The sequence below is a fragment of the Zeus faber genome (genome assembly GCF_960531495.2).
Source record: "Zeus faber genome assembly, chromosome: 7".
Lineage (NCBI taxonomy): Eukaryota > Metazoa > Chordata > Actinopteri > Zeiformes > Zeidae > Zeus > Zeus faber.
In genome coordinates, this window is record NC_137203.1 from 29,627,500 (window position 1) to 29,654,593 (window position 27,094).

The following is a 27,094-nucleotide window of genomic DNA, read 5'->3' on the forward strand; positions in this document are numbered from 1 at the left end:
TTGCGTTTGCTATGTTCACTTTCCCTTTCCATTCCGTAGTCTAGTGCTTGTGAGAATATGTTTTGTTTATTGGCTGACCTGGTAAGTCATGCTTCTATGGCGACATTGTGTGGTCCATAGGAGGACCCCCAACCAGGATGATCCAACAAACTTGAGCATGTTGTAGTAACTAAGGGGTACCTACTACCAGCAAATGTTTGCCAAAATAAAACACTGGGTACTAAGTAGAGGTGACAACAGTCACAATTTAGGACAATATGATATAACTTGGTACATTTTCAAAAATTTTCATTAAAGTCGGATCAAAAGGGTAGTATCTGTTTAGATTTTAGATGGCAATAAATGTACAAATTGCAGCAGTGATTTCCCTAGCTCTGCCCTGCCCTGAATCAGCTACTTCCATACTTTGACTCAACTAACAGGGGTTGAATGCTTTGTCCAATGCTGGTTGGAATATCAGAAGCAGTACTGAGATGGAGTCGGCGCGCATAAAGCAATAACACGCCGACCGACTGCTGAAACGGCAAAAACAAAAGCTCTCCATTTATTACAGTGTATGCACTCTTGATGGGCATTCTCCTCTATAGCATGCAAAATGTTATAGGGGCAGAAATTAGTTATCGATTTCTCACTCCGCCCCCCCTCCCCCCATCGCAGACACATTTATGCCCTGGCGAAATCGAGCTTGAGTGAAACGCCATAACTCACAGAGTGAGAGTGATGGATGGAGGATGAGAGCACTCCCCCCTACCCCCATTTTCATTCTAAACATACCTACCTCTTTAACCTTTAACTGACCTCAGGGTTTTTTACGTCACAATTAATTGTTTGCAAAATGTGAATCTTGGTGAGCACAGCGCTGAAGAAAGGACAGAAAAGACGGCAAACTACTATTTTTCTAGACAACTGGCAGATTTGTGATGGCCTCATGGTGAAGGCCACAATGGAACAAGGGGGTGGGGGGAGGATCTGTTAAGGATTTTGTGGAAGGCTGTGATGTCCAATTCTATGTGGGTGGGCGAGAGAGACATATAATCTTTTGGATATTTCATCCCTTTTATTTTACTTGAAGAAAGGGGACGATTCTTCCACGAGCCCCTGGCTGGAGAATCGGACATTTGAAGACAAGACAAGACATTGGAAACCATCAGGGCATGAGATAATGAGGACTGTACCGCACAAAAAGGCGGAAAAAACATGAATATGAAAATTAATAGGGAAAAAATAAAATTGTTTGGGGAAATAGAATAATGGGTAAGTTCTAGAGGTTTCTACTCGACGTTTGATGCTTTTCCGGGCATATTTCCAATTTTCATCTGTTTCTTTGTTTGCTTGTGGTGATTCCCCACTCTTGGAGCAGCAATGATGAGTACTTACTTAGTTCATAAAAACATGTTAAGGTGCTCTCGTTCCACAAGTTATCCAAAGGTCTGAGTAATTGTCAGTGGTTCTTGATTGTAATTAAAGATTAGCCTTGCAGTTTGAACATTTTAAATCCATTTTCAGATTAACTCTGTCTTTTATGCAATGGCATACAAATACTGTTCCATTTTTGTATGCCCAGCTTGCTGACAACATAGGTTAAAAAAATCTATTTAACAACATCTATTTAATTCGGTAGCGCAATTCCATCACCATTCCATAACCTGTGCTGTCATTTTATTTCTTTCCTCTGCTGATATTGATCTTTTTTCGCACCGTGTGCGAGAGACCAAACCCTCGGTGATGTGATCTCACGGAGCGGAATGAGATGTTAAAAAAGCAACGTCTAACCGGCGGCGAGAGGGAGAGGAGAAAGGATGTTTAGTAACCCAGGGAGGTTGGGGGAGGGCAGAGGAGAGCCGAGTAGCGATAAGATGGTGGGGGGATGGCAAATCTGGGGTGACGACAAGGGTCAGAGGAAGAACAGGGCTCAGAAGAGGAAGATGAGAAGTGGATCCTGAAGGCCACCAGCCTCCCCTCCCCACGAAAAAAGCAACTTCAAATAAAACACGGATGAACACGGATTTCAATTGGATGCCAGATCGGGTTGCTTTCAATCTCTAACGCCAAAGTCCCTGTGCTTGGCAAGGTTTTTCCACATCGCGCCCCCGGCTAATTGGATATTTGGAGGGTTTCCGATTTAACTCTGCCGGTGACTTTTCTTTTGCTTTCGACTAGTTCTGAATGAGCCAACAAACTGTATGCAGGGTTTGTTATCACTGCTATTGGTGTAGTGCCGTGGTGGTGATGGAGTTGTGCTTCCAAATTAAATGGATGTTTGGGTTACAAATTTTTTAACCTGTTCTGTCAGCAAGCTGGGCATACAAAAAGGGTATTTGTATGCCATTGCATAAAAGACAGAGTTAATCTGAAAATGTATTTAAAATGTTCAAACTGCAAGGCTAACCTTTAATAACAATCAAGAACCACTTACAATAACTCAGACCTTTGGATGACTTGTGGAACGAGAGCACAGCATTTTTGTTATACATGTATGGCCATCAACAACCTTCCTTTTCAGAGAACGACCTCAACATGTTTTTATCAACTAAGTAAGTAGTCATCATTGCTGCTCCAAGAGTGGGGAATCACCACAAGCAAACATAGAAACATAGAAATGAAGGACAACAACAACCCAACAATTTCACAAAACATATTTAAATTGATTAAAATTGGAACAACAATTATGGCATGTGGCTTCCATTTGTAACAACAACAGCAATAAAGGAGAAGAAAACACACGTGTAATTTGGCGGGTCACAGGACTGTTCCTGTAGTGCTGGTGTATAAGGTTAGAAAGTTATCGTAGTGCCTCCAAGCAACAGAAAGGCCACCCACAAGCCCCACAGCTGTACAGACACCTCACAGCCCCAAGAACCTTCATAGCCCAAAGCTCCGCCAGCAAAGCAATACCCACCACGCCCCCAAATACACAAATACCAGTGATTGAAGTGGAAAAAAATAAGTGCCTGTACTCCCTTTAGTCACATGCTGGCGGGGTATAAATCTGCTTTATAATAAAGAAATGCTGCATTGCATTGAAGTCAGAACTCTGAAAAATCTATTGGAAAATTGTAAAGAAACGGCCATTTATGTTGGAATTTCAGTTTTTCAGAATTTCATCACTTGCACCCGATTTTACCAAGATAACAGACCTAATATGAAATATTTTACAATATGTCGACATAATTTGTCCACTTGCGAGGGCAGAACAGAGTACCGGTAGTTTGTAAGAAGTGCCAATGTGCAAGAAACGTCCCAGTATGCAAAGGAGTAAAACGTAGAAGTGCCATTACTGCGTACCAGTGAGTACCGGCCCACTTCAAACACTGATGCAAATCAGTCCCCAAATGCACAAAATTAACTTGCACCTCAAAGCACACACACACAACACACCCCCATGTGCAGACATCAGTCGCACTTGCAAGCGCAGAACCTGGGCCACAGATGGCAAGCACAGATCCAAGGCCTGGAGCCGGGCCCCGCAAGAACGCCACACTCACAACCTCCCCAACAAGCCCAGGATTTCCCCATGACTACAGCATTCACCGCCCAGGCCCATCACCCACAGCAACAAAGAACCCACCCAACCACAACACCTGCAACCCGAGAAACCCCAACATGTCCTAAACCACGATAACATCCCAAATCGGGTGTTTATAGATAGAGTTGTGTCATTGATAAATGTAGCCCATATTTCATTAAATGTGACAACTTTGTTTTTGGATAATGCCGATAATCTTAATATTGAGATATATTCTATTGATAGACGTAACCATTAGGATATGGTGAGATTATTATTCTAATTTTTTTTTTACTTTACAGATAGAGGAGCTCCACTTGTCTTGGTTCTAGAGCAGGTTTCAGTTTTGCCTCGTATAAGCAAAAATCACATACATGTTATGAAAATGCAGACCCAAATGCAGGACATGGACTCAGAGAGGTAGGAAAAAGTTTATTTGTAGACGAAGGTCTGCCGTGGAGGTTAAGCAGGGGAACAGGATCCAGTTGAAGCAGGAGAGAAGACTGGGAATGGAGGTGCGTAACTGGCGGGTAGCATGGAAGGGGAAGCGGCGGCAGGCAGGCAGGTAGGAGGAAGGATCCTGGGATACGGAGAGACAGATTAGCGTATGCTAAAAGGACGACACAAGGATTTAATCTTAGATTCTAGTTGCCTAAACACATGGTACCATGGAGGTGAAACAACAAAACGGTGAAGAGCCGGGTTTTTAATGCTGTAGAAGAGATGAGGCACCGGTTGCCTGTAGGTGTGCCGGCGGAGCAGGGAGTGGAAAAGGGAAGCCACGCCCATGGCAACATACACACACACAGGCATACAGGGAAAGACAGGAGACACAAGGGAACAGGGCACATATTGTAGAAAGACAAGGGAAACAAACAAATGGAGGCATGGCCAGGGCCTTGACAATACATAGGTTTGGATTACATTTATATTTTTTTATTTTTCACTCACATTTCGATAAGTTTGGGAACAAAAATAACGAAACCCAGCATTGATTGAACAATGTTCTCAATTAGATTAAAAATGTTTAATCCCAAAATATATAACATATCAAAAGAGAATCTAAAGGGGCCCCTCTTATGCAAAAATCCCTTTTTCAGTGCTTGTGCACATAAATTTGGGTCTCTAATGGGCCTACTAACACACCGTTTTTTGTGAGCTGTCTGTGTCAGAAAAAATGTCCTAAAACGAGCCGTTCAGCTTTGCAGCCCTGATCTACGTCATTAAGGGCTTCAGTAACATTAGAACCGTCCTCCATCTGAGTAACTCCACCCATGGCTGGAGCACCACCAGACACGCTCGCATCCAAGCTGACTCCTGGGCTAGACCAGAAGCAATATTGATGATCCGTCAAATCCTTCTGAGACCGACTTCAATCCGTCTACGACACGCTTGCTTAAACAGCATTCTCGAGACTTTAAACTTCAAATTGTGAAATTTCTCAGCTTTCAATGGGTAAGTGACTCTTTGCTTTCATTTTCAACCTTTTGTTTTTTATTTTATTTGCATTTGGAGTTTATTAAGGTAGTTGTATTAGTTTGTGAGTTTAGCGTATATTGTTTATATTTCAAACAGCAGCATTTATCGCTGGAATGAATAATAATCTATAAATACATTGCATTTTAGCACCGGCTATTAACAGGAGGAAGGCGGTGCCAGTTCTTCTCCGAGGGAGAAACAAGGGACGGCAGCGGTGGCAGGTTCGTCCCATTAACGAGAGGAGGATGCAGGCGATTTCCACAATCTATATGTGTATTTATTGAGCTGTTTCTTTAATAATGTGTTTTCGGATTATATTGGTTATCAGTTATTTGTGGTTTGATTAATTAAATAATTAAAACATGCATTGGATATATTCTGATACATTTGATAAAACATATTAATACCTTGTAAAAAAAATTGGCAGATTTGTCAACTACAAAAATCTATTGCTTGACAAGTCAGTTTGACTAGAGCCCACATACTCCAAGCAGCAAGGACACCATCCCTCTCCTGTGTTTCTGAGGTACAGTATACCAGTCCAATTAAGTTTATAAAACTACTTCCCAAGTATGAAGTAAAATATAAAGTATTTTCCTGGGCCTGATATTTGTTTTCCTACTGGAATGATGATATTTTCTTTATATAAGTGAGGTTTAGTTTGTTGTGAGGGAAAATGTATTAGTTTGTTAATTTAACTCAGTAATCCACATTAGGACCGCACACCAGCAATTTTATATATGGTTGATGCATTCCAGCCTGGGTTATTAAATATTTATAGAATAAAAATAGAGTCGAGGCAAAAAAGCACAAGGGGTTTAGGAGCCTCGTGGCATGACGCCTCCGTGACACTGACATGTTGCTTCCGGTGTGGCCCAGAGGTTAGGAGCTAATCATGGGTGTGCTCTATTGTTGGCTGCAAAGACCTGCACAATTATTTTAAAAAAGAGAGGAATTAATATCAAATGTCCATGAATAAATTGCAGATGATGGAAATGTATTAGTATTTGAAAAATAATTCTGGTGTGTGTGTGTGTGGTGTATAGACTGTAGGCTGCGGTGTGCACTGTGCGTTTCTCCAAATAAAAATTGTGTTTTTTTTATTGTAGATGTATTTTCTTTTATTTTTTTCCAATGTTTACATTAAACAAAAAAACCCTGTGTGCGGCGTCCTGGTCGGTGTCCCCCACAAGCTTAAAGCACGGCAACGAAAGTTGGAGCGAACTTTTAAATTGGCCTTGAAGATTCAGCAATTGCTGAATTGGTTATTTAAAAAGTAAAGAAGTAAAAAGTAAAGAAGTAATGCTCAAACCCCATTAGTTCACAGAACCTGTAACGTATGCTCAAACCCCATTGGCTGACAAAACTAGGGCAGTTCATTTACACAGAAACAGCCAGCCAAGAAGAACCGGGTGAACAGCCGGGTTAGAGGCATGTTAGAATAACTAGAATTCACTGTTTGAGTGGTATTTTCAGAAAATAAACTTGAAAAAAAATTGGGGGACCTCAAAAACCAATTTAACTTTTGGAAAAGGAGCATAATAGGTCCCCTTTAAACAAACTGTAGCAGAGGGACACTGGGACCCCTGCAGGGGGTATTAGCCAATTATGTGAGAGTACAAGCTAATAAGTAGGCTCATGGACAGCAGGTGTGGAGACTGCAGGCTGCCCCCACACTTTGTGTGCTCTCTCCATGTTTCTGTCCTGTACACTTGCGTAAAATGAATATAAAGGGTTTTATATTCATTTTAGTGTTTTTTTATGGTTTGGGAACTGTAGGGGTGCACGCACCCTGAGGGATTTTTCTTTTTAAGCATTATGATAACGGGTCTGTGTGGTGTGGAGGTGGAGTGGTTTAAGCAACCACACCTGTCTTTGGTAGGTTAATTGGACCCTGCAGGTTGGCTGCAAGCCTGTCTCTCGCTAGAGCAATCAACGAGCACAGGTTAAATCACCCATCCCCACACAGACACACAGGAGGAGCCCTTGCCATGTTTCCGTCTGCTCTGGACTTGTTCTATCTTGCCTCTCTCTCTTTAATAAACTGGTATGTTTGAACACAGGTGGAGGTGCAGGTGGGACTACCACAGTCTGCCATAGCTTTAATTCTAGGTAGAAAAACTGAAGCGATGACTGACCAATGAATCAATTTAGAATTTATCTCACAATTAATTTGTAACAATGTTCTGCTTGTTTACAGGCAGAACTCTGTCTGCCATTTATTTTAGGATTGTTTTTTATTGAGTATTTTAGCCCTTGTTGATCTTTCTATTTTTTTTTCTATTATAGAATTGATTTTATATTGTTTAGGGTAGTGCTGCGGCTAGTTGTGGCCTCCAGGCACATTTTATGAGTGTGATGTATTATTTGAACTATGTTTTGGTTTGGTACATTTCTCACAGGTAGATACTCCTAGTGCTCCATCAGTGGGTGGTTGGCTTTCCGGTCATGGTACAACTGTCTGTCCCCTCCTCCTTTCTTTTTCATTTCAGAATTTTGCTAAATGTTTTGATAAATAGCCTGTTATGGCAGATAACCCACATTGACTGTTGTGGCCTCTCTATTGAAGACCCCGTGTCTAAATTAATCGATGCTACATTTGGTGTAGTCGGCAACATGAAAAAGTTAGTGTGTGGTGCATGTTTGATGTGAGCATTTGTATTTGATGATAGATTAAATATTAAATGGCAGTCAGTGCAAAAGACCAGGGAGATCCCCAGGGCTGGTGCTCCCCATCCAGGCATAGCAGTAGCTGCAACTTGGCATTGTCATTGATTTAAGGTGTTGGTTCCAACATGAGTGAAACTGAGGAACAATTAGCAGCCTGACGTCAACAGCTTAGAGCTTTCCAGCTCGACAATAAACTCTTAAAACATGCTGCCTCCAACCCTCCTGCTCATAACCCCTGTGCTACAGCCCCAAGGTTTGACAGAATAGCTTTATTTATATAGCACCTTTTGAAAACAGGGTTTACAAAGTGCTTTGACGGGGAAATAAAAGAGTGTTTAGATCATGAAATTAAAAGGCAATGGAACATTAATAAACAGTAATTGAATTTTATTCAATGAAATTCAATTTCATTTAGGAAATTGTAAAAGCGGATAAAGATACAAAAAAATAGATACAATAGGATAATAAAAAATAGTAATAAAAGGAAAAAATATAAATAAGCAAAAAAGATAACATACACATAAAAGCGGATCTAAAAAATGGGTTTGAGAAGTGAATTTAAAGAATTCACTGACTCTGCTAGCTGAAAATTTCTCAGGCAGGTCATTCCAAAGTGAAGGGGCCCTGACAGAAAAGGAACGGTCACTTTTAGTTTTAAGTCTAGACTTTTTAACAGCCAGGCCTGAGGATCTGAGGCTGCATACTGGCTCATATGAGGTCAGCATATCTGTTATATACAGTAGCTTGGAGTCAGACACCAGACGTGCTTTAGAAGTGATCAAAAAAATCTTAAAGTCAATGAACCGGACAGGGAGCCAATGGAGAGAAGCCAGGATTGGGGTGATGTCGTCTTTTGCTACTGGCGAACTGCTGTGTTCTGAACTAATTGGAGGGGAGAAAGTGACTTTTGGTTGATGCCAGAAAGGAGGGCGTTACAGTTGTCTAGTCGTGTGAAAATTAGGGCGTGGATTATTTTTTCCAGGTAGCTGTGTGATAGTATTGGTTTAATTTGTGAAATGGTTCTGAGTTGAAGGAAGCAGGACATGACATTTTTTTAAATTTGTTGTTCAAAGTTTATGTCGAGGTTAACAACAACCGCCACTGGTGTCGTTAGCCAACAGGGTGCCAGTGGAAATTGTGCTAGCGTTGGCCGAAGAAGAAGAAGAGGAGGAAGGCTTGTCCAGAGACAGCAGGAGAGGAAGAAGGGTAGGAGAGTAGAGTTGAGAGTAAGAACTTTGAACGTTGGCACTATGAGGGGTAAAGAGAGAGCTGGCTGACGTGATGGAGAGAAGGAAAGTAGATGTACTATGTGTACAAGAGACCAGGTGGAAGGAGAGTAAGGCCAGGAGTATCAGAGCCAGGTACAAACTGTTCTACCATGGAGTGGATGGCAGGAGAGATAGTATTGAAGGAAAAATATGTCAAGAGTGTTTTGGAGGTGACGAGAGTGTCGGACAGAGTGATGAGCATGAAGCTGGAAATTGACGGGATGATAATGAACGTGGTCAGTGCGTATGCTTCCCAAGTTGGGTGTGAGATGGAAGAGAAAGAAGAATTCTTTAGTGAGTTGGATGTAGTGGTGGAGAGTGTCCCCAAGGGAGCGAGCGTGGTCGTTGGAGCAGATCTCAATGGGCATGTTGGCGAAGGAATCAGAGACATAGGTGACGAGAAAGTGATGGGTAGGTATGATGTCAAGGAGAGGAATGTGGAAGGACAGATGGTGGTGGATTTCGCTAAAGGGTGGAATTAGCTGTTATAAGTATTAGATTACATAACAGATTAGATTACAATTATTGTATTTCAAGAAGAGGGAGGAACACAGGGTCACATACAAGAGTGGAGGAAGGTGCACACATGTGGACTACATGTTATGCAGGAGGTGATTAGCGAATGAGAAGTGGTGGTAGGGGAGTGTGTCGCTAGTCAGCATTGGATGGTGGTCTGTAGGATGACTCTGGAGGCCAAGAAGAGGAAAAGAGTGAAAGAAGAGCCAAAGATAAAATGGTGGAAGTTGAAAAAGGAGGAGTGCTGCATGAGTTTTAGGGAAGAGGTAAGGCAGGCAATAGGTGTGAATGAATGGTTACCAGATGACTGGGAGACGGCCAAGAAGGTACTTGGTGTATCATGCGGGAAGATGAAGGAAGACAAGGACTCTTGGTAGTGGAATGAGGAAGTACAGGAGAGCAGAGAGCAGAAGAGGTTGGTGAAGAAGAAATGGGATAGTCAGAGAGATGAAGAAAGTAGACAGGAGTAAAAGCTGATGCGGCGGAAGGCAAAGAAAGAAGTGGCAAAGGCATACGACGAGTTGTATGGGAGGTTGGACAGTAAGGAAGGAGAAAAGGACTTGTACCGATTGGCAAGACAAAGGGACCAATCTGGGAAGGATATACAGCAGGTTAGGCTGATGAAGGATAATGATGGGAATGTGCTGACTAGTGAGGAGAGTGTGTTTATAAGGTGGAAGGAGTACTTTGAGGAGTTGATGAATGAAGAAAATGAGAGGAAGAGAAGAGTGGATAATGTGGGGATAGTTGATCAAGAAGTTCATCAAATTAGCAAGGATGAGGTGAGAACAGCATTAAAGAAGATGAAAAGTGGAAAGGCAGTTGGCCCAGATGACATACTTGGGGAAGCATGGAAATGTTTAGGTTAGAAGGCAGTGGTATTCCTTAACAAGGCTGTTTAACACCATCCTGGAAAGGGAGAGGATGCCGGAGGAGTGGAGAAAAAATGTACTGGTAGCCATCTTCAAGAATAAGGGAGACATACAGAGCTGTAGTAACTACAGGGGAATAAAGTTGATCAGCCAACTTCATGAAGCCCAAGCTTCAAGCTCCCAAAGGGTAGTGGAGGCTAGGTTTAGAGGAGAGGTGGGGATCAGTGAGCAGCAGTATGTTTTCATGCCAGGAAAGAGTACTACAGATGGAATGTTTGCTTTAAGAATGCTGATGGAAAAGTACAGGGAAGGTCAGAGGGAGTTGCACTGTGTCTTTGTGAATTTAGACAAAGCATATGATAGGGTGCCAAGAAAGGAAGTGTGGTATTGCATGAGGAAGTCGGGGGTGGCAGAGATGTACGTATGAGTGGTACAGGATATGTATGAGGGCAGTCAGACAGTAGTAAGGTGTGCAGTAGGCATGACAAAGGCATTCAAAGTGGAGGTGGGATTGCATCAAGGATCAGCTCTGAGCCCTTTCTTGTTTGCAGTGGTGATGGACAGGTTAACAGATGAAATCAGGCAAGAATCTCCGTGGACTATGATGTTCGCGGATGACATTGTGATCTGCAATCTTCCTGCAATACTAGGACAATAAAAAGGAATGTAAAGTAGGAAAACTCAGACTTATCTATGGGAAAACCTGGGCACGGTAGTATAGCTATTGCCTTGGATGCATTGTCCCATCACCCCCTGACTAACCTCAATATCACCCATTAAGTTTGTAGTTGGAATGTGAGAGGCTTGGGCTCACCAGCTAAACGTAGCAAAATTCGAAGTCACCTCACTGGGCTTGACCCCAGCTTCTGTCTACTGCAAGAAACTCACCTCATTGCATCCGAGCACCTCAAACTCAGAGCTAAATGGGTAAATCAGATGTTTTCTGCATCATACAACTCAAAAAAATAGGTGTTTCTATATTGATCAATAAAGGTATCCCATATCAGAATAAAACCCCAATGTCAGACATAGAAGGCTGTTACATAATGATTAACAGATTTTTAGGTAACATCAAATTTACCATAGCTTATATTTATGGCCCCAATGAGGTCGACCCAAATTTCTTTCACAATATATTTACAAAACTCTTTGAATTCTCTGACTCAATTATTATACTGGGAGGAGACTTCAACACAGTAGTGGATCCAAGTTTAGACCATTCATAATCACAAATAATCACAAGCCCTGGCGTTCGTCGGACACTATAAAACAATATATGAGTGATCTTGCTCTTTGGGATTGTTGGCTACACTCACCCACTGAGCAAATCTAAAATGAGATCCAGACAATTACACCTCAAGTTGATAATATCATCCATCAAAAGACACAATTCCTCATGCATCAAACAAGAGCAAATTATTTTGAATTCAATGACAAATCAGGTAAATTTCTTGCCAATCAATTGAAACCCGATAGAGAAAAAACACTCATTACAGCCACCAAAGATCCACAGGATAGAATAACATCACACCCTACAAGACATCAATAACATATTTAGAGAATTTTATAATCAGCTATATCACTCAGATAATGAATCAAATATATCAAACATTAACTCATTCCTCGATGATAACCAGAGGAGGGAGCAGGTTAAGGAGAGCCTGGAGAAGTGGAGGCATGCATTAGAGAGAAGAGGAATGAAAGTCAGCAGGAGTACGACGGAATACATTTGCCTGAATAGGAGGGAGAATAGCGAAATGCTCAGAATGCAAGGAGTGGAGGTGGAGAAGGTGGATGAGTTCAAGTACTTGGGGTCGAGAAGAGTGTCCGGAGTGATCTGTGACAGAAGGGTTCCACCAAGAGTGAAGGGGAAGGTCTACAGGACGGTAGTGAGACCAGCTACTGTATGTTGTACGGTTTAGAGGCAGTGGCACTGACAAAAAGGCAGGTGGCTGAACTGGAGGTGCCAGAGTTGAGGATGTTGAGATTTTCAGTGGGAGTGACAAGGATGGACAGGATTAAGAATGAGCACATTAGAGCTCAGATTGGACAGTTTGGTGAAAAAGTGAGAGAGGCGAGATGTGGATGGTTTGGACACGTGTGTAGGAGAGATGAGAGCTACATTGGGAGAAGGATGCTGAGGATGGAGCTGCCAGGTAAGAGGAAAGGATGAAGGCCAAAGAGAAGGTTTATGGATGTGGTGAAGGAGGACATGCAGGCACTTGGTGTAAGGGAGGAAGATGCACAGAACAGAAGGTATTGGAGGCAGATGTTCCACTGTGGCGAACCCTAATGGGAGCAGCCGAAAGAAAAAGAAGAAGAAGAAGAAGTTTATGTCAGAGTCAAACAGTACTCGCAAGTTTCTGGCAACAGACTTAATATTTGTGGACAGAGTGCCAAGGCCACTTTCAATATGACTGGTAGAATTTGGGGGAGTGAACAGTATGATTTCTGATTTTGAATTATTGAGTTAAAGAAAATTCTGTGCCATCCAACGGTTGATATCATTGAGATAATCGACAACAGCAGCTAGGCTGTTTGGGTCACCAGGTCTCAGAGAAACGTATATCTGTGTGTCGTCTGCATGGCAATAAAAAGAGTCATTGTGTCTTTGGATAATTTGGCCAAGAGGCAAATAAAAGTGGACCTAAAATGCAACCTTGTGGTACACCACAGGTAATTTGAGCTGTAGAGGATCGTTACCTATGGAGAGTGCAAAGGTTTTTTCTAAAAGGTAGGAATAAGCCCCCTGAAGCGCCACATCATTCCAGCCACTCACCGCGGCCAGAGTTCTAAATTCGACAGCTGACAGGGATCACCATCTCTTTTTTGCTGTGATCTCGGGAGAAGACGAAAGTGAGTACAGATCAAACATGACGGCACCCTGCTGCAAGGACAAAAACACAGACAATCTGCTCCGAAAAATAACAAAAAATGCTTTATATATATATATATATATATATATATATATATATATATATATATATATATATAAATAAAGAGTAAAAAAATAAGAGTCAAATATGCGGAGCAAACTCATCTTTTTCGGGACCCCAGAGAATTGAGTCCCCAGAAAACATGGTGAAAGACTTCCTCCACAGCACCCTAAAACTGCCCACGGACACTGTAAACGGACACACAGCTGAAAGGAACCCGAGGGTCTGAATGACAAATTCCCCCGTGAGATCAATGACCAATGGAAAGTGCTGTACCCCATCCTGAAGGAGAAACGGCAGAACAGTAAAAAGGTATCGCTGGTTGTTGATAAACTATATATAGACGGTCTGTTATTCCGAGACTCCTCCACAACATCCTGGTTATTCTGATAATTATATAAAATTCTGGTAATTATATACTGTGAGATGTAGAAATTAGCATGCTATCTATGTCAGGATTTAAAATATTGCTCACTCTAACCTTCCTAATCCCACCCTCCCTACTTCTCCCATCAATCTCACTCTATTCGGTCACTCACTATATGTATGTCTATCTCTGCAATGTGCTATGCCGGGTGTGCTTGAAGCGGGGCTCACCATGTGGCCTCCTTTGGTGGGGGGCGGACTCCTGTCGTCACACTTGGTACCTGTCCTCCTCTGGTGCTCTCGGTGCACCGGGCACTGGTTGCTGGGAGGGGTATTGTGGGTGGGGTAGCCATCTGCCACCCTCTGTTCTGTGGTCGGCATGCTCAGCGGCCAGGGGCTGACCAGGGGCCTGATGGGGGCCCGGAGTTGCCCGGCATGGCGGAGGCACATGGCAGGCCGCCCTGAGCCTGTGGCTTGTTGCTGTAGGTTGGGTGCCTCCAGGTACGGGAGGTGGGCGTGCTGGGGCTCAGTCGGGTGTGGGGAGGACGACGTTGTTGCTCCCCGGCCTGCTGCCCCACTGCATCTATCTGGTTGCGCTTCGCCTACCTCTCCCAGTGCCAAAATACTTACTCAGTACATACACCACACAATAGGCCTAGGGCTGGGTGGGGTGTGAGATATGTTGGTGGGGATGTGGCGGGCGACTGCCATCTTGTCCGCGACCCCAGTGGCACACGGACCCGCCGACCACGGGGCGCACTCCCTGCCCCCAACCCGAGCCCCAAACCCGCAACCACTCCTCAAACCAACACACAGACGCCAGCTGCAGGCACTCCCCAGAAGAACCCCCCCCCCCGCTCATTTCACCTCTCCATCATCAGCATGTGCAACCTTCACGTCTCATGTCACTTTGAAGTGGTGCGCCGATCCTACACCAAATTCTTCTCCTCCCCCTTATGGAAATTCACATGACTGCTTGGAAGCTGTTGTGGCTTTGCCCTGCCCAGATCCTGCTACTGAATCTCTTCAACTACGATGATTTAGACTCATGAGTACAACTATTAGGAGGATTTTCACTTTGTCTGTCTGTCCGTCAACTGGTTTTTGTGTTTGTCCATTTGGTACAACCAGTTGTGTTTGTCTATTTTGTGTTTGTGTTGTGTTTCTATCTATTGTAAACTGTCTTGTGTTTTATTTCGATTCCATGAATGTGTAAGGGCCAATGTGTCATGGTGCGGTGTAACTAATTAATGTGACAAAGAGAACATCTGTTTTTGCTCTTGTCTAATAATGGTTGTTTCGTCCCCAGATGAGGACACAGGATTCCTCACTAATCATATTTTTTTCCTCTACTCACAGGTATTGTGCACTGAAATATTGTAGTGGCAAACCAAAGTTTGTAGTGGCAGAGCCATTTGGTACTGTGTGATCTGCAGGGAGAGCAGTATCTCCCTCACTAGTTTTATATTTCTTTGCTTGTTCTGAGTACCATTTTTCAAAAAGGGGGGATAGTTAGAGAATGGAGTAAACATAATGATTGTGCTAAGAACAATACAAGAAGAGGCGTTTCCACCGCCAGCCTTCTGCATTCACCTTAACAATACCTCATGATGGGCTCTATCGAGCTGACTCTCTATCATGGTTGAAATATTGTTTTGTGATAATTATCATGTTTTTCTTCATGGAAACTCGGTGAAGGTAAGCTCGACTGAGTTTCCTTCCTGCCATTTGTGATAATGGGAATGCAAGGAAGATCACATGGCATGACCAGGGTCCACGCATGAAGTAAACACTGGGAGACCAATGAGGTTAGGTCTGTCTTCCATCAACAAAAGCCACATATGAATTACATTATGTAATCTACTAATAATTAGATTAGCCAGTTAGTGTTTATTACTTTTAGATTTTACTTAATTAATGGATTGTGTAGACAAGTTTATGTTCAGGCACATTTGAGAAATGCATTCTTGAAATTTTTGAAAACCCTGCATGACAGTAGAATATTTTGTAGCCTAATCAATATTCTATGGACATTATCCCCTACATATTAGCCATTGTGATAATATAATTCTGTTGTTACACTAAGGTGCACGCATTTACTTTATGTGCCGAGACTGTGGTCAGCTATTCAACATAACTGTTCGGGAATCACAGAATTATTCCAGACACCCCACTTTTACAATCATTGACCGAGAACAAACAATGATGTCACAATGTGTGTCTCTACCCAAGTGATTAAGTCTATGTGCCCGGGTCAATGCAACCCTACCCATCCCACTTGAAGGACCACTATACGACCAGAGATGTGACCAATAATCACAGCAGGCTACAACTGGTTCACTGCCTGGGATCCCAACAGCAGTGCTGAGCCGCGTGCACCCAACACCAATCATCCCCGCCACCCCAGCCCCAGACTGAGAACACCCTACTGCCTCGGCCCTCATAAGAAACCTTGGTTTCTTATGTACCTGTTATATTAAGATTGTTGTTATGTGAAGGTTGTCATTTGGTAATCTTTTTCTGTTTATGCCACATAAGAGACAGATTTGCATATTTTTATCAATCACAAATAACACAAACATCTCACATAATTTACTGATCCTCACAGTTGTTGTGTTATGTTTTTGTTTCTTATACTCACCACAGTTGTGTGTGCATTTTTCTTAAACTCACTACGTTTGTTGTGTTATATAGTTGTTTCGTATATTCATTTACGTGTATTCATCATCAGTTTGATTATGCACTTACTTAAAGGTACATTTATGTGCCTGTTATGTTACGGTTGCCTACATTATATCCTGCATGCCCATTGTTACAATCTATAAGCCACATGTTATCCAATATAACCAGTGTTACTACATATACTTTCATTTATCCTAGTAATTTTGTTAGAATGTGACTTTAGAAGTCCCAAAGAGGGGATGTTGTGGTTAAATTAGTTACCCCTCATGAAAAAAAATACTATATGTTATACTGAAATCAATGCGATAAAAAACAAATTGAGTGTATAAAAAACCCTAGTAGCCAGTAGAGGGAGCCTAGTCTAGTACATCCTATGACCAGCAGAGGATGCCAAAGCTTGCCACAATACAGAAAGATTAAAGATTATCTCCCAAGGTCACACAAGGGACAGCCGAGGATTGCAGTGTCAGCTATATCGTTTTTTTTTTTTTTTTTTTAAACCAGCAGCTGCAATGGAAAGTTACAATGATGCCTTCTCCCAAGAGAGATGAGGGTGTTCAACTAGTAAGGCTGTGATTGGCTGTGAGGGAGTTGACATCAGAAAGCGAGGAAACAAAATATAAGAGTTGCGATTGGCTCAAAACGGGATTTTGATGGTTTATGACACAAAAGAAGGCTGGATATGTAAATGAACAGAGCTTCTCCACGACTATAAAATATGAGAACAAAGGGATGTAAGATCAGTCGGTTTTGCGAAGCTTACTCCAAGTTTATTGTTGTTTGTTTTTCTGATACAAAATAAACTTGATGGGATCAGATTTTGTTTTGTTCCAGTGTTTTTTTTTAGGTTTTGAAGCCAGAAGTTAGAAACGTCGTGCAGAGATCCAAGATTTTTTTCACAGGCCCATGCCTGAATCAGCCCATATGTCTAAATTCATATATGCTTCATAGCTAACTTTGATAAAATAAATGTTGTGAATTCGATTTTTCTTTTACAAAATCATTTTGAAATATTGAAAAATAATTAACATTTCACAGATTAAAATCTAGCTTTTGATGAGATTCTAGATGTTTTAAAGATGGAACATATTGTTATGTTCATAAATTTAAACCAATCCACCTTGGTTGAAATAAAATTTTGATTATGTTTTTATCCAAATCTTAAAAATATGTACTGTATACAGTATAAGGTTTATATATTATACACATGAATATCACATTTATCTCTTGACAGACTGTCCACACCAAATTTCCAATCTGAAGACAAATCTTACCACTGTCACTCAGAATGTTTTTGTATGTGTGTGTGTGTGTGTGTGTGTGTGTGTGTGTGTGTGTGTGTGTGTGTGTGTGTGTGTGTGTGTGTGTGTGTGTGTGTGTGTGTGTGGTGTGTGTGTGTGTGTGTGTGTGTGTGTGTGTGTGTGTGTGTGTGTGTGTGTGTGTGTGTGTGGCACAGCCCAATACAAACATTTGTTGAAAACCAAAACACCTCTCCCATCAAACATTAGGAGGTGTTGCATTGAAGTAAGCAGAAAGATTCATGTCTTCATGGGAGTGCATGTGGACAGAGCGCTGAGGAGGAGTGCACTTACAGTAGGTAAATGGGGGAGTCTCGGTCTCATTGGGAATGAAAAACAGCCTCTTTGTCCGTCTGCCGCTCGCACTCACAAACACATTGGCGGAGACGGACAGCTACTCAGAGCCCGAAAAACAACTATGAACAGCAAAGACATCTGAGGAAGGATGGATCCAATAGACTGTGTGTGTGTGTGTGTGTGTGTGTGTGTGTGTGTGTGTGTGTGTGTGTGTGTGTGTGTGTGTGTGTGTGTGTGTGTGTGTGTGTGTGTGTGTGTGTGTGTGTGTGTGTGTGTGTGTGTGTGTGTGTGCCAGTTTACCACGTCCCTTTTTATAGGCCTTTCCTGCTCCCTTTTTCCTCTTGAATTTGTCTTTGTTTCTGTCAGCCTGCGCCCGTGTTGTCAAATAACTCCCCATAGCAGTCTACCATGGAGCCGGCAAGCACAGCTGAACAGAGGGCACAGAAACTCCTCTCCGACTATTGAAAAAGTCTACAAAATTTTTCGAGCGGAGGAACCTTGGCTATAAATCTGATTGCATAATAAATTGATCAAAACTGGATTCAATGATAAAATGAAAAAAGAAGTATTATCATAAACATATTAAAGCTACCTCCACTCAATTTCACTTCCTGATTTCCCGCTCGTTTTTTCTCTAAATGAGAAACTGGGGTGTGGTGAACAGCGCCCTGAAAAGGCTGAAGTCAGTTGCAGAGAACGAGAAACTAAAGAAGTATTTAATAGTCCTTAATCAATTCTTAAATTTTTCAACAATTTTCATAGATCATCAGTTTTTGCCAAATAACCCTTCAGCAAGAGATTGAACATTTTCCATGAGCTTTTGTTGGGAAAAAAAGACTGATTGTTGGTTTGTGCTTTGTTTGTTTACTTTTATATATATACATACATAAGTATGTATGAATTTAGTGCTTATCGTCTCACTCGGTGCTTCACATTCCCCAATGAATTGGTGCAATGCCTGAATTTCCCCTACGAGGGATCAATAAAATACTATCTTATCCTTTATATATACAGTATATTAATAATAAAAATTCCCTTGATATTGTGATATGTAATTTACCCGAATAGAAAGGACTCTCATTGAAAATATAAACTTTTTTTATGTCTATAAGTGAATGTGCATGTCTATGTCAATGCACACACGCATACATATCCACACATACTGTATGTATTTGATGTTTGTATGTGGATGTGCATGTTTTTATACACATAAACCTATACATATGCATTCTTTCCCCTGCTACATACGAATAGTTTTTGACCATCTTGCCTAGCTGTTTCTCTGTTAAAATTTTTTATTAAAAAAATGTTACTATATATATATATATATATATACAGTGGTACCTTGATTTACAAGCTGCACTAACATACAAGTTTTCCGAGTTACGAGCCATCGTTCCGTCAATTTTTTGTATTGATTTGCGAGCAAAAATGTGAGTTACGAGGAGTGACTTTCAGGTACGCCGCCAGTTGGCGTGGCAAGTGAATCTGGCCAGCATCCCGCGTCTCACTCATTCACTTCACGTGGTTACCTGACCATGGAAGCATCTCTTTTGTGTTTTGTGCTCGTGTTTTGTGCTTTTTGTGCAGTTATTTTGCCAATGGTTTTTTTCAGCAGATGATGTAGATTGAATTACAGCATAAAATCAAAGAAAAACATGAGCGATTTTCTTCGACATTCTCTTTTATTATGTTTTTATACAATATTTGTGATTTATAAATACATTTTCCTTATTTTAAAAATTGGGGTGGTTTTTGGGGGGCAGGAACAGATTAATGGCATTTCAATTAATTTCAATGGGAAAAACTGATTTGCTATACGAGCGGATTGAATTAGGACCTCTGACACGGAAGAAATTAAACTTGTAAGTCAAAGTACCACTGTATATATATTTATATATATATATATAAATACAGTATATAGTTAGAAAAAAGTATTGCAGTGATCAAAGTATTGCAGCAAAGAGTGTCATAGCAAATCATGAAAGAGCAGGAGAGGGGGGGGGGATAAATACATTTATATATATTCTTGGTGGAATATATTATTAGAATTTCTTCAGGATGAGGGGGAATATTTACAGAAATAAAATGTTTTGTTGTTGTCTCCGAAGTGGGGCAGAAAGAAAACAACGGCATGCTGTTGTACAGGTAAGCTGCGCCACTGAGGTTATCGGCCAGCTGCCGTAACAGGAGGTGGGAACGCTATCGAGTGCCACCGCCTCAGGTAGCAACTGTCCAAGGGGGAAAAACCTGGCGAGAGATGGAGTTTCCCCTCATATGAGGTAAAAGAGAAAACTTCCAGATTGGATACAGGAGAACAATTTAAGGACTGGCCGAACCTGCTAAATTTTTGAAAAAATAGTACATAAAACTATTTTTTGCCAAGAAGTATCTAATGAAAGAAATTTGGTTTTAATTTGTGCCAAAGGGGTGGTGGGATTAGATGATATTGGGATAGGATGTTTTTAACAAGAAAAAAAATCTTCTGATAGAAATTATTTTGTTGATTGTTTTTTTTTTGTGTTGTGCTCTTGACATTGAACAGATTATCGAAAGGACAAAGGAGTTATTGTGCGTTTAATGTAGTGTTTTTCTGATGGTTATCAATGATAAAAAAATTAAATACGATTTTGCAGTCTTTAAACATTTAAACAGTCCAACAAAACATTTGCCGCATCCAAACTAACATATAAGCATACTATTTTAGTACGCCAAAATATGTTGTTTAGTATGTCCAAAACCAAACCCAAAATCCATGCGAAAAGTACCAGGATGACATACGAAATATCTCAGTATGCAATCACTTCCTTCCTTTCACTGACTGGTAGTCATGTTGAAAAAGTCATAATTCTTTATATTCACAGACTAAAGTACACTAAACTATAGTACAATTCTGTAGTATGTGGTACTTAAATGTCTGGAAATGCATCTTTGATGGTGCAGTGCATCAAAACTCTATTGTAAGTGAATGTTTTTTCTAAAGCTGGGTTCACACCAAATCCTACAAACAACAAGAACAAATCAGATGTCCATTAACTTATGGAGAGTCGGATTCTGCACGCTATGAAATGCTGCAGTGTTGAATTGCTCTCCCATTTTTCCCTGATTTTGTGATGCAAAACTCAGACGCAGTTCAAGCGAAGGCGAGAGGGAGAGGATCAGACTGTCGGATATGACGACGGATTTGGTGTGAAGCTCTTTAGTATGTAAGTAGCTGAAGACATATTTTCCTCAAAGATAAGTTGAGCAATTAATTTATTTATTTTCAAGATGGTCTGGGTTGTTAAAGTTACATTCAAGAGCTCCCACACACTAGTAGCTGTGATTTGAGATATTAAACTTCTTCTTAATATTTGACAATATTAATGTTTCTTGACCAATGTTAATCAAATCTGCAAAAGTCTGCATTTATTTACATCAATTTAATTTCTTTGAATTTCACTCACTGCAGCTTTTAGATCTTTTTTTGGGGGTGTTTGTTTTGTGAAGGGACCGAGGGTGTATTATACCTTAAGGCCCCCAATGTATGCCGCAGAGCCAGGATCTACTCCTGTAATGAAGATTCCCAGACCGTATTCTGCGCCTCCTCGGATCATGAGGCCCAGAGAGCGACCGTCGTCCATATTCAAGTTCACCTGTCAGAAAAAATATATAAAACAAACCAAAGAGAGACAAGAAAAGGAAAACGATAAGTCAAAATTTAATTTTGAGAATAAAGTCGGAATTCCAAGATTAAAGAATACAACCATGAGAGGTTTTGCTGTCATGGCATTCAGCCCAATGCTGGCTCTCTCTCTCGCCCACGGGGGTGGGTTCCATCGAAACCGGGCCTGAACGTGGAGTGGTTTCTGGAGGCCATTGCCCATTGGGTGGGGCCCCAGAACTGTCCTTAGCCTCTCGCATGAGAAGGGCGGTGAAGATGTTCCTCAATGAGAACTTCTATGTGGCCCAATTGGTGGAGAGCGGCCTCTCGGTGGACAGCCTGTTTGTGCAGGTGTCGCCTCTGGAGCTGCCCTCCACCAGGGTTGTGATATCAGGGGTTCCCCAGCTCATTTCTAAAATTGTCAGCCCATTGTAAGACGATCCTGCTCTGATGCAAAAACGAGGAGCTGAGATATGTTCAATCGTTACAGAGACAGGTGCTCATCCTGCTCAGCTCCCCGGAGCAGGATCTGGTAGTGTTTAGAGTGTGGGTCTCCATTTTCAGAACTCACTCCGTCCATCCACAGAGTCCATTTCCCCCTCCACCCAGTTTAATGAGGTACACACCGGGTCCTTCTCGCTCCAATATAAGAAAGTAAAGGCAGTTTATGCTGAGTTTATGGATGAATTTACTCTCCGCCCATGCGTCTCCAGTCTCTGCATTAGCATGCGCAGGATACAGTGGGATGGCGGCTGCTTACTGGGCAGTTTCACCCGAGCGGTGCAGATTGGAACGAGTCAGACATATTGATGTCGAACCTCCCAGTAATTAGACTCCTGGGTTGCCAAAGTTAGAGCAAAAAAAACTAACTGATTTCACCTCAATGGGGGCGAAATAAGTTGATTGGAATATTGTCAAATTCGATTCAGATCTATTTCTGTTTAGCGAGCGATCCATTTTTCTATTCCCACACCTTTGGCAGCAAGTTCACAGCCCTTGTTACATTTTAGGATACAGGAGGTTGTTAGGATTCCTCTCCACTCCCCCACAGAGAAAAATGAGTTTCCAGCGTCTGTATGAACAGCCCCGAGACAAATGAACTCCACGCTGATGTCCTTTAATGACACTGAATGTTGAAGCGTTAAAAGAGAGGTAATGGACACATTGGTGTATTAAAATGAAAACTAATGTAGAAACTCAGAAACGAGCACAAATATTACCCCAATATCATCCCTGGGGGCCGGGGGCCTAGGTTCTTACCATCCTTTCGTTCATGGTGGGCCCCTGCGAGCCACTGCTGCCGTCGGGCGCTGGGGTCTGCTGCAGCTCCAGCCCCAGCTGGTGCTCGTCCAAGGCAGGCGGGGGGGACACGCTGCGGCCGTGGGGGTCCACCCAGCTGTAGATGTGGTTGGTGATGTAGCCGACGGGAATGCGCCCCCCAGAGCACAGTGACATGACCAGCATCTTGCTCCCCTTCAGTACCTGGGGGGGGAGTCCATCACATATCAGAAAATAAAAAAATATAATATATATATATATATATATATATATACTGTATATACATGAGATATATATATATACAGTAAATATTTGTATATGTATTTATATATATATAGTATATTGTATATAATGTATTATATTGGAGACATTGATGAGTCATATGCGGAAAGATTATGAATCAATTTTATTGTCATTTTATTTTTCATCTCCTGAAATTTGCCTTAATTTTTCAAGGAATTCATTAGTGCTGTTAGTCCCATATTGAAAAAACTATTGAACTTTGAAAATTTTAATTAATTGGAAAAATAAAATCGTGCAACTTTTTTTTGAAAGGCTAGACAACATGTAGCTTATAAAACAACGTTTGTATAACATGAACCGATCTAACATTTTCAATTTGATTGGTGGTTAAAAGTTGCTTTGTAGTCAGAGTTTTGAATATCATGTTGTGTAATTTGTAGATTTGTATTCCACTCAAAAAGTTGGCTGACTCATATCGCTGCTGTTGTCCCCTAAGCAGAAGCTAATTTGACCATTCTCGATTATGGGTTACAGTCATAAAAGTTGACGGATAAGTTTAATACATGAATTACAAAGTGATTTGACCTTTTAATAAACCATTTGATCCCAACAGAAGCGAGAGATTCTAGTTGGGCAGAGTTTCTCTATTCTGAGGGGAGCTGGTTATGAACTATTGCATTAGATGGGGGATATCTGTTAGAAGAAGAAAGAAGAAGAAGAAACCGTTAGATAGAACACTGAAAGATATGAAGTTGCTAACGGGTCGAGGTCGGGACTAATTAAGTCCACCAGGTGAATCTCATGTTATGTTGAGCAATGATTTAAGAGAAATTTGGAAATCATCTGAGAATTTCTTGGAGACGAATGATTCAAGACCAATAACGATTAATAATGACCTGTGAGAGAAAAATCCAGATGATCTATTTTTTGAATGATGTTTCACATGCAGCTCCCCTTCCAGCCATCAAGTTGCATGAGCGTGGAGTGCAATACCAGGGAGACCGCTTCGTCCATGGGTCTGTTTGGCCGGTACGCAAACTGCAGCGGGTCAATGATGCAGGGGAGGGAGGCGCTGATGTAATCTGTAAATTGTATGTAAACTGTGTGTATGTAAAATGTAAATTCCCAGCGATGTAACTCCAATTAGCTTGCAAGCTAACGGTGTTGTTGCCAACCTCAAACCCCGCGTGAAAGGAGTTCAGTTGGTTGGCTAGGGAGGCGTCCACACTTGTGGCTGGGGAGGGGCTGCTCTTGCAGTTAGTAATAGCTAGTAGCCCTTGCCACAAGCGCCTGGTGTCCCGTTGCTCCATCTGTCGCTCCATTGTGTACATGTTTGTCCGTTTAGCATCCTTCACTGCCCTCTGCAGTTTGTAGGATGCAGCTTTGTACTTGTACATGTTGCTGGATACAAGACCTTTATTCTAAGTGGCAGTGCGAGCCTTCAGAGCACCGCAGATGTATTTATCGACCTGATTTCTGTTTCGGAAATATCCAAACTTTCACTGTGGGAACGTTGAGTAAGCTTAAAGATTGTATCGATTTTTGAGGATCATTGAAGAAGGTTTTGTTAAGCTCAGAAATCCGGCCCTTAGACAGACGTATCACCAACTGTGTGCTGCGCAGGTTAGGAAGGGCAGCGGATATATTGGTCTGGAGGACAGTGGCCAATTTTGCATCGATTAAGAGAGATAGTGGTTTTTGTTTGTTTATTTTTTATTTTCATTTTTTTATGTTAATCAATAATAAATTCGACATTTTTGAATACATAATTATTAGACTATAGCTATGTAGATTACTCCTGACAAATCTGTAGAAAAGCGCTGAGGGGAAGAAAGCAGAATAGTAATCTTGTTCCCTCTGTAGAAAGCGTTGAGGGGAGGTGAGGAACTTCGGGTGTTGTCAAAATAAAAGAAAATCAATTAATAACTAAAGTAAAATTGATGATAATAATAAGAAGAAGAAATAAAGCCACCTGTTGGTCGTGTGGTGTATCAGCTTTCGGGTGAAATTTCAGGATGAATCTAAAATGCACTATAACCTTTACAGGTGAACTTCATTTGACCTTCTCTAAACTTTTGAATGCACATGTCCAACTGTTCAATGTTTCACTACTTTTTGCAAAACTTGCTGTTCTCTAACAAGGAGCTGAACGCCAAAATTCACAACAGGTGTTTGATCCATGAATCGACCAATACATTTCCTGGTTCAATTAGAATTGGTATTTAAACAGTCCTCTTCATCATGCTGTTCACATTTTGACATCATGAGACCCAAGACAATACCAAACAATTGATCAACAGTACCTCGCCATTGCGAGGCTTCAAACAGGATGTTCTCAGAGGGAAGTGGCCACTGAGCTTAGAGTGTCACAGAGTGTCATCAGCAGGTTCCAACAGAGATACAGAGAGACTGGAAGAGTCACAGAAAGGCATAGAAGTGGACGTCCTTTGGCCACATCCCACACTGATGACCGCTTCATTGTGAACAGTGCCCTGCGGAACCGGATGATGGATGCCACTCAATTCCAGGCACATTTAAGGGAGGGGAGAGGCTCCCAAGTATCACGTCAGACCATTCAAAACCATTGACATCAGCGTGGTCTGCCTGCTAGACAAGCTGCAAGGGTACCTGACCACACCACCAGGCACAGGCATCATCGTCTTGCATGGGCCAGGGAGCATTTACACTGGACGAGGGACCAGTGGCCTCAGTGCTGTTCCCTGATGAAAGTCGATTCACGTTGAGCAGAAATGATGGCCGCCAACGATGTTGGAGACGTCAATGAGAGCGCTATGCATCAGCCACTGTTGTCACCAGACGAGCCTTTGGTGGTGGTGGTGTTACAGTGTGGGCAGATGTGTCTAGTCAATACAGAACTGCCCTACACTTTGTTAATGGTACAAGGACAAGCCCATACTACCTGAATAACATCATTAATCAAGTCATTGTGCCCCTGCATGAACAACACAGGCTTCATTTCATCTTCATGGACGACAATGCTCCAGCTCATGGAGGTGGCATCATTAGGGAACGGCTGCTAGAGACTGGGGCACCTCAAATGGAGTGGCCTGCACTTTCTCCAGACCTGAATCCCATAGAAAACCTATGGGATCAGCTGAGTCGCCGTGTAGAGGCTTGTAACTTTGTACCCCAGAACCTCAATGACCTGAGGGCCGCCCTTCAAGAAGAGTGGGGGGCCATGCCTCAGCAGACAATAAGTCGACTTGTGAACAGCACGTTGTTGTCAAGCTGTAATTGATGCTCAACGGCACATGACAAGTTATTGAGACATTGACATTTTTGTTGTGGTAAACCCACCACTGTTGTTGGCTTTTGTTTCAATAAATAGTCTGAGATGAGGAAATCACCATTGCCTGCTTCTACTTAAATGCCCTACTCTCATGATATAATATCACTGTAGCATGAACTTTTTACATTTTCCATAAATTTCAGCCGAAAGCCAAATATCCCTAACTTTTTGTGAATAGTGTATATATATATATATATATATATATATATATATATATATACAGTATATATACTGTATATATATTGATAGTTCAGCTATGCGACTTACTTTAACTTACTTTAACTAGTTTTAGTACATTTTGAATAGTGAGGGAGAGGACGGAGTTCGAAGGTCCATTAGGTCACTCTATTTACAGTGATACATAAATCCTGGGTGATCTAATTGGTGTCTGGGGCATGAGACCGCCACGCCGTTGGATCGTATTGAAGAACGTATGGATGAGATGAGTTCAGAGCTATTTTATCAGTCTTGGGGTATGTTAGCTACCTGACTGATAAAAATCTTGATAAGCAATTTGATTTAGAAGATTTAGAAGTTAATAAAGTTTGAGTTATTCTTCTTCTTTTGTTTTATGTTCTTGTGTCAAAGAGATCTGCTGGTTGAGATAAGATAATCCGTTAACTATCCCATGGTGGGGTAGACTGTAGTGTTACTGCAGTAACGGATGGGCACAATTGCATGAAGCATTACTAAATTGGTAATTCTAACTTATAGGATATGATAAATAAGTA

General features: G+C 41.6%; 1 protein-coding gene across 1 annotated transcript in view; it reads right to left on the reverse strand.

Moving 5' to 3' along the window:
• Positions 1–27,094, reverse strand: part of LOC307233104 (whirlin-like) — a gene marked incomplete at both ends in the record, with an annotated part of 80,752 nt that overhangs the window by 22,566 nt on the left and 31,092 nt on the right. Inside the window, 2 exons of the mRNA XM_080004317.1 lie at positions 21,399–21,524; positions 22,793–23,014. Coding sequence (XP_079860443.1) covers positions 21,399–21,524; positions 22,793–23,014 — 348 coding nt within the window. The remainder of the gene's footprint in view (positions 1–21,398; positions 21,525–22,792; positions 23,015–27,094) is intronic.